We start from the raw sequence: 7,270 nt of genomic DNA, 5'->3' as shown, positions 1-7,270 counted from the left end.
TGAGGTGGGCTCAGGACCAGCCATGGATGGGACCTCCCCACTTACTCCACAGTACCAGAAGCCACAGAACGGCAACTGGCATGTCACGAGGCAGCAGCCAGATTTATAAAGCAGAGGCTCTTTTATTAATATGCCAGACGTCCGGAGACACAGTGGGTTTTCTAGGTAACAAATCAATGTACAAAACCTTACAGCGTTGCTCCCGCTATCCGTACAAAATGATTGTCGCGTGGTGTGGAGTAAGGCTGGTTTGGGGGATGGAAGCAAGGAAGGACCAGATGGCACCCCTCCACCCCCAAAGCAGGGCAGGGGCACAGAGCCATCATGGCCACTGATAGGAGGTTGCTTGACCCAGGTGAGTCTCAGCTTGGTTTTGATAAGCTATGACATGGGAGGTAAGGGCATCTGAGCTGGATGATGTCCTGGGTCCCTCAGAGCTCACAGCCCTGGGTGACACCCGCTCCCTGCTCCAGTAGCCTATGTACAAATTTGAGGGTCAACTTGCGGAGGCCACAGGTGACCCCGTGGGGACAGCTGTCCTCATCTTCAATGACAAGGACGCTGACCAGTGGCTGGAGTCTGGTCCATCAGCACTGTGGGCCCTTTGCATTCATCCCGTCCTAGCTACACCAGGGCCTTTCCCAGGGTTGGGAAGGACGGACTAGAGCACCCCCGCCCCCTTCCTGATACCAGCCCTCACGCTGGGGGGCCTCAACTCCCCTGGTGCCCTTCCCAGGTTTGCAGCCCCTTGGGGGCAGAGGAAAGGACTAGAATGAGGCCCAGACACTCAGCTCAGAGGACGCCCACCCTCCTTTAAAAGCTGCCCCTTCACCCCGCTTCCAAAACTCCCATTTCAGTACAAGAAAGCTAAAAGGCACCCAGTAGTGCAAATGAAGTTGCTTCTCTGGGGAGGGAAAGGGTTCTGCTTGGGGCTCGGTACTGAGCTGCCCGTGACAGCCAGTGGCCCTCCAGAAATGAAGAGGACATCAGCCTCCTGACCCCTGTGGGCATCACAGGGGTTCCCCAAAATTCCTTGTTTCCCCAAAGGGCTGTGCTTTAAAAACACAGACGCCCACGACTTCTCCCCCGGTGAGCGGCAGAGCTGTGCAGTGTTGGCCAGGGGGCCATGGAGAGGGAGTGGGGCCCCGTACTGTATCCCTGGGATGGCGCCCTGCCCTGTCGGGAGGAAGGCAGGGTGAGGGGAACCTCTGCCCATCAGTCTTCCTAAGTCGTGGGAGGCGGTGGAGGCAGCTGGAGAGCTGGCTGCCCAGGGCGGCTGCTCCCCTTGCCCATCGCATCCCTGCGTCCCACCACCTCTGCCTCCTGCACCATGAGAGGTCTGCAGCCCCGGAGAGCTGCAAAGGTCCCTCCACTCCCACCCTGCTTCTGTAGCCACCAGCACCGCTCACCAGGACTGCCAACCTTGCCAGCTTGCTCTGGATTGCAGCGCCGGTCCTACCTCGACCACCCCCATCTCACAGAGCACTCCCCCAGGGCACCAGGAGCGCTTGGGGCAGGGAGGGTTCACCTGGACAGCTGCACCAATCACTCCTGCCTCTGTCAAGTCCACGGAGGGCGACGGTCCGAGGGGAGGGGAGAGCTGGCCAAGTGGACCCACCACAGGGCTCAGCCACGGGGCCGCTGAGGACAGCCGGCGGTGGGCTGAGGGTGGGGATCTGTGCTCTTTGCTCCCATTCCCAGCAGTGGGACCTAATGCTCACGTGTGAAGGAGCTGTATCGTCTCTAATAGAATCCTGAATTAACCAACATGTCTTTTTGCTCAAACAGGACAATCACAGGGGAAAGGAATTTAGTGGAGAGTCCATTTCACGAATTGGTCTGGGGTGGTAGCCATCAGCCAGCCTCGTGCTGTGTCCTCCTCCTGCTGGGCCTGGATTCCAAAGGAGGCCATGTTAGAAGGCTTTTCAGCAACAAGGGTTGAAACCAAACCAGAAGGAATGTGGGAGAGGAAGACATGAGCCAGTTCACAGAATGCGTCAGCGCCATCTTGCTGCCTAGCACTGACCTCACGGTATAATCACACCCCTTGCTTACTCTTTCCATCAGGCCCAAGGCACTGGTCCCCCAAAGAACGTTCTATTACATTATCATATATCTATATATAGACGTACGAGCCCCAAGGATGTGGGTTCTTTCATTCCTAAGTGGTTTTGTCCCCAAAGCAAGACAGAAACCCGCGAAGTGGCCGCAGGGAAAGTTAGTGGGGTAGCTGTCGGCTGGGACGTGATTCTGAAAGCAATGTCAGGAAGCCCATTTCGATGCAGACGTGGCCTAGGGAGGGCTGGTCCACTTTGAAGACAAGCCCTGCAGAGATGGGCAGAATCTATTCAAGTGGTCGTCTTGTGAAGGGGGCTTCTGGAGCTTTCCATGTTACGGAGAGCTCCTAAGGGCCTGTCCCCCCAGCCCCCAAACCAAACTGACCTCTGGGGTTAAGGAAAACGGAAAAGTGATTACAAACCAAACCCCATCTTGTCTGTCTGTCTTTTCTTTTTTCTATATATAAATATGTGCATATATATGACTGTGTGTGTGTGTATTATACACACACACACACTTCAATACATCGTAGTAAAATATACTATTGTGTTATTGCATAGAAGAGATGGCTTTCGTGAGCTGGTTAAGTGATGGTCTGGGAGCGCTGGCGGCTGCCTGGGGGCTGCTGGGTGACGGGGACACCGCTGCCACTGAGCTGTTGCTGCTGTTCCTCCTGCTTGCGGGCGTGCTCCTCGTACCACTCCTAGAGCACAGGACAAATGGGGTGCTGAGCGGACGGCACCCTCCCAGCCAGCCCTGCGCTTCCCCCAGCTTGACAGTCACCAGGCCAGACAGTGCTGTGACCCTCCAGCCTCTGCCTCCAGAACCGGAGGACCGTCCAGGACAGAGGGGGCAGGGCTGCCAGGTCCCCGCTACACCTGGGACTGAAAGGCCACCCTCTCCCCCAGACCTGTGGGGAGTTCTGAATAGGGCCCCAGATAGAAAAACTACAGTGAAATCTTCCCCTCGTTAATCAGAGGTTTGCAAATGGCCTTGTGAAGTGTGCTTGGCACATGTCAGGGAGTAGTCAACGTCCTGTACTCGAGACCATCATCTCTGGTCATTGACAACAGACGCCCCGCCCCCACACCTCTGAGGTATCCCCACTGAGCTGAGCGGGAGTTGTGTCCTTATGGACAGTACACAAAAGAGAGGCTCGAGGTTGTATAAAGCTGGCCCCTTCTAACTCCCACGCGCTGCCCTCCAACAAAGCCGTGAGAGCAGTTTGAGAAAAATCCAACAGCTCCCTTAAGACTGGTACTGTCCTAGCATCTGCCATTTCTGGGGTCGGGTATTCAGCTCATTAAGGAATTAAAACATAGATCGTCTGTTTTGAAAGAGTCTGAACCACAGAACTTTAGAGCTTAAAAAATACCGGGACGGCCTAGTTCTATGCCCCGGCGTCTTACAGAAGGGAAACTGAGGCCAGGAAAGGACGGCCTGGCAGAGTCCAGGGGACAGGACAGCACTTGAGTGCGTCCTAGCGTGCAGTCTACTATGTGAGGCAGGGACTGTCCCCCTCTCCCGGATGGGGAAGGGCTGAATGACTTGCCCAGGGTCATAGAGCCAGGGCAAACCCAGGTTTCATGACACCAAAGGTCATGTGAGTTCCACGTTCCTGTGACACCAAGGTCAGTGAGCCACTAAGTATCTGTACCCCTGTGTATATATAGAGAATGTGTGTGTCACTTTAGCCTACTGCAGCCCCCAGCCTTTTGGGCATGGACGCTGGTCATGAGACTGTCCCCGGGAAACACAAGGTCTCCAGCTGTGGGAACACCAGAAAATATCCCAGTCACAATGGCTGGCGAGGGTGACCCTCGTCGAGCTCTGGGTGGAAGGGAAGACCCAAAGCAGGGCTCCCCCGTGGGTGGCCTGTGGCTCGGGGGCTCTGTCCAGCCCACGAGGGGCTCTGCAGATTTTACTTAGCTGCCAACGCGGGAAGATTCTGCAAAATAATATTTGACTTCTCTGCCTTCTCTTACGTTAGAACAAAACACCCAAACAGTCAAAACACCCCAGAGACGTGCTGGGCACAGCAGGCCTCATTCCTATCAACAGGCGGTGGGACCTGGGAAGAGGGGCACTTTGCAGAGGCGTGTCCTCGCCAGCTCACCATGGGCCCCCCACCCGCCCTGGGCCCATTATGTCTCCTGCTGTGCACATTCCATTTGCAGCAATGGCTCCGAGGAGTAGGAAGTTGAGACGAAGCTCTGGAGAACGCACAAGCGGCAGCGACGTAGGGAAAAGCAGACAGGAGAGGCGCTTACATAGGGGAGGGGGCAGGGGTGCGAGGCTGAGCCCCGAGCTCCCACCCCCAAGCCTGAGTCCCGGCAGGATGGGTCATGGTCCCAACCTATGATCCCGTATCTCCCCACCGAGCCTTCCCCGCTCCTCAAGGTAGCGGCGGGAGAGGACCGCTCAGCAGCAGGAACAGCCACTCCCGGGCGGGGTCTGTGGCAGTCAGGGGGCACTCCTACCTGAATCTCCTCCTGGTACATCTTCAGGCTCAGATCGCTTTTGGTCCTTGACCTCCGTCCCAGAAAGACCATGGTGCTTTGCTACAGAAGAGCAGAGGCTGCAGGCTCCACCCTGCTGGGGCCCTGGGGCTCCACCGTGCAAAAAGCTTTGCCCGCTCCTCTGGCTTTTGCGATGGTGCCATCCAAGTGTCACCAAAACTTGTGGGGATGGACGGGGTGGGGGAGACTACATTCGGCTACAACCTGCCCCCTCCACCGGACGGGGCCCCGTGGCTCCTCACCTCGTTCTTCTCCATCTGGGACACGGTCTTCAGCAACCGGGGGACGTCCGAGGCGGCTCCCCGCACCTCCCGGTACAGCTTGAGGACAGCCAGCAGCTCGTCCTTGGAAATTTCCTTCTCTACAGTTATGCCACCATCAACTGCAGGAAGGAAGGGAGCCTGGGCTCAGAGCCCCAGTCCGGCCTGTTCTGGTTCAGCCACTCTCCCTGCTGCCCCTACGGGCCCTAATATTCCTTCTCTGAGCAAAACGACCTCAGGACGACAGGCCCTCTGCCTGCGGCCATCAGGAATTCACGTCTCCCCACCCCTGCTGTGGCTATGGGGAACACTGGTCCGGCCAGCAGCTTACAGGGCACAGAGGGTTTCAGGGGGAGTCTCCGAGCAAAAGGAACATGGTCAGACAGCCGGATATGACAGAGATCTGAAGCGAGTCATGGCAGTTTTGATGGAGAATCAGGAAAGAATGAAGGATGGGTACGCAGAAAGCTATGCAGCCTGGAAAAACTGAGGTGCTTCTTAAAGTCGGGGATCATCAAGTTGTGGGAGGAAGTGCTGTGGGCTCTGCAGCCAACAGCAGCTCTGCCCTTTCGAGCCAGAAGTGTGATCTGAACATGCTCTTCGGAAATGTGGAGATGATAACGAAAAGGGGAAACAGCTAAGAGCCTCTGGGCGATGGGAGCGGTGGGGCAGATGGCCGCCACGTCCCCACGGAACCTGTCTCTGCCTTCAACTATGACCAGTGTGGTGTTTATTTTAAAAAATGGGATCAAGAGCATGTTTCTGTTATGGACTATTTGACAAACAATGGAAATGAGAAGTCTAGGAAGATAAGCCAGATAAAGGAACTACACGGCTGGAAGGCTGGAAAGCCAAACAGCTGGACTGCCAGCCGGCCAAACAGCTGGCGCTGGACAGACAGACAGACGAGCAGAAGGCAGCGGTGCTCCTCGCACAGACCTTCCGAGTCCTGGTTCTTGCGGCTGTAGTTCATGCGGAAGACGAAGGCCTCCAGGATGAAAGCGACAATAATAGTCATCACCACCTGGCCGGGCAGACGCGGGGGTTAGAGCGGGAGGGTGGACGTGTGGGAGCAGAGCCGGTCAGACGTGGGCCGGCCACCTCCTCCCCGGGCAGGGGCAGCTGGACGCCCGGAAGATGAAGCACGAGGAGCCTTTTGTGGCCCCGGACCTACCATGGTCACGATGTAGAAGGTCATGAAGTAGAGGCGACTCCAGTGCGAGGTCTGCGAGGTGACGCCTTCCTGGAGACAGAGGGAAGCAGCCAGTGAGTGAGTGGCTGCGGTGGGTGGGGTGGGGGTGGCAGGCTGCTGTCTGCTCAGGCCGCTCTGTGGCCCCTGGCACTGCCCAGCTTTTTACAGATCCTTCCTGATGTGCCTTGGGTTGTGAGAGACACAGGAGGGGACCTTGGTCCCCTGGCTCTAAATTCCTCTGTGCTGCATAGGCCTGGCTGGTCCTGGGACTGACACGGATGGTCTGCCCCGAGGAGGGGTGGCCCTCGGGAGAGTTTGGGAATGGAAAACAAAACCCCACAACCACACTGTTTCTTGATTAAAGAGTCTCTCCCACAGTAGGGGGAGAAGGACAGGGACCCAGAGGCGGGGGGCTCCCCGCAGAACCCCAGCCTCTAGAGGGAACGGGAAGCGCAATGCTCCCCACACTGGGCGAGGGGAGTCCCTGAGCTGATCTCAGAGGAAGGTGGGAAGACACCCCCAGGAGCTGACCGAGGTCCTTACCATGATGATGTACCAGTTGTTGACAACTGTGAGTTCAAACAAGGTCACTGCCAAAAGGAAGGGGAAAGAGAAGTGTCTTGAACAGACCCACATTTTCAAAGTCAGTCTCAACCTCTCCACCTATCCTGGGTACCATGCACCTAAAGGACGGCATCCCCATCTGCCAGCTTGGGCTGTGAGCTCCAGAAGGACCATCCAAGGCTCTCCCTGAGCGCCCGTCCCACAGGGAGTGCTGCCATCTTGGCCGGTCCCCAAAAGGGCGTGCCCTTTGCATGAACAGTCTGTGATGGACCAGGGCTTGGGGTGGGGGTGGGGTACTGGGGGAACAGCACTCAGATCTTAATTGGTGCAGATCTGGGATGCCATGAGGGGCTGCCCTTCCTCAAGAAGCTGTCTGGCTAGGCCACTTCCCTCCATTCCCCAGCCCCCAGCCCCTCTACAGAAGCCAGGAGCAAAGCTGTGTGCGTCTCATCTGAGCAATGCAAGGGCACTGTGGCAGGTTGGTGTGGCTGGGTCCCACCCTGTGACAGTGGAGTTGTGACAAAGTGGGGTGGTTCCCTAGCATCGGGCTGAACCCCTCCCAGCAAACACGAAGCTCTTCTGCTCCGTGACACTGAAAAAGTATCAGAAAAAGAGTAAAACCTGGTGGCTGAATGAGCCTGGGACCCAGCCTGGCCTGCGCCCCCAGGCTGGGCAAA

The 7,270-nt window shown here is 57.0% G+C and overlaps 1 protein-coding gene across 4 annotated transcripts in view; it reads right to left on the bottom strand.

The window, feature by feature from the left end:
• Positions 1 to 100: 100 nt before the first annotated feature.
• The window catches only part of TPCN1 (two pore segment channel 1), a 54,667-nt gene continuing 47,497 nt past the window's right edge, over positions 101 to 7,270 (bottom strand). For 2 of the 4 annotated variants that reach the window (XM_081036540.1, XM_081036539.1), the window contains exons 23-28: positions 6,573 to 6,619; positions 6,012 to 6,080; positions 5,777 to 5,861; positions 4,820 to 4,959; positions 4,539 to 4,619; positions 101 to 2,761 (exon numbers count right to left, since the gene is read on the bottom strand). In XM_081036540.1, coding sequence (XP_080892666.1) covers positions 2,642 to 2,761; positions 4,539 to 4,619; positions 4,820 to 4,959; positions 5,777 to 5,861; positions 6,012 to 6,080; positions 6,573 to 6,619 — 542 coding nt within the window. In that variant the 3' untranslated portion in view covers positions 101 to 2,641. The remainder of the gene's footprint in view (positions 2,762 to 4,538; positions 4,620 to 4,819; positions 4,960 to 5,776; positions 5,862 to 6,011; positions 6,081 to 6,572; positions 6,620 to 7,270) is intronic. The other 2 variants (XR_013992449.1, XR_013992450.1) reach the window with 1 other exon arrangement.

The sequence above is a fragment of the Rhinolophus hipposideros genome (genome assembly GCF_964194185.1).
Source record: "Rhinolophus hipposideros genome assembly, chromosome: 24".
Classification (NCBI taxonomy): Eukaryota; Metazoa; Chordata; class Mammalia; order Chiroptera; family Rhinolophidae; genus Rhinolophus; species Rhinolophus hipposideros.
This window is presented reverse-complemented; position numbering and strand designations above follow the sequence as displayed.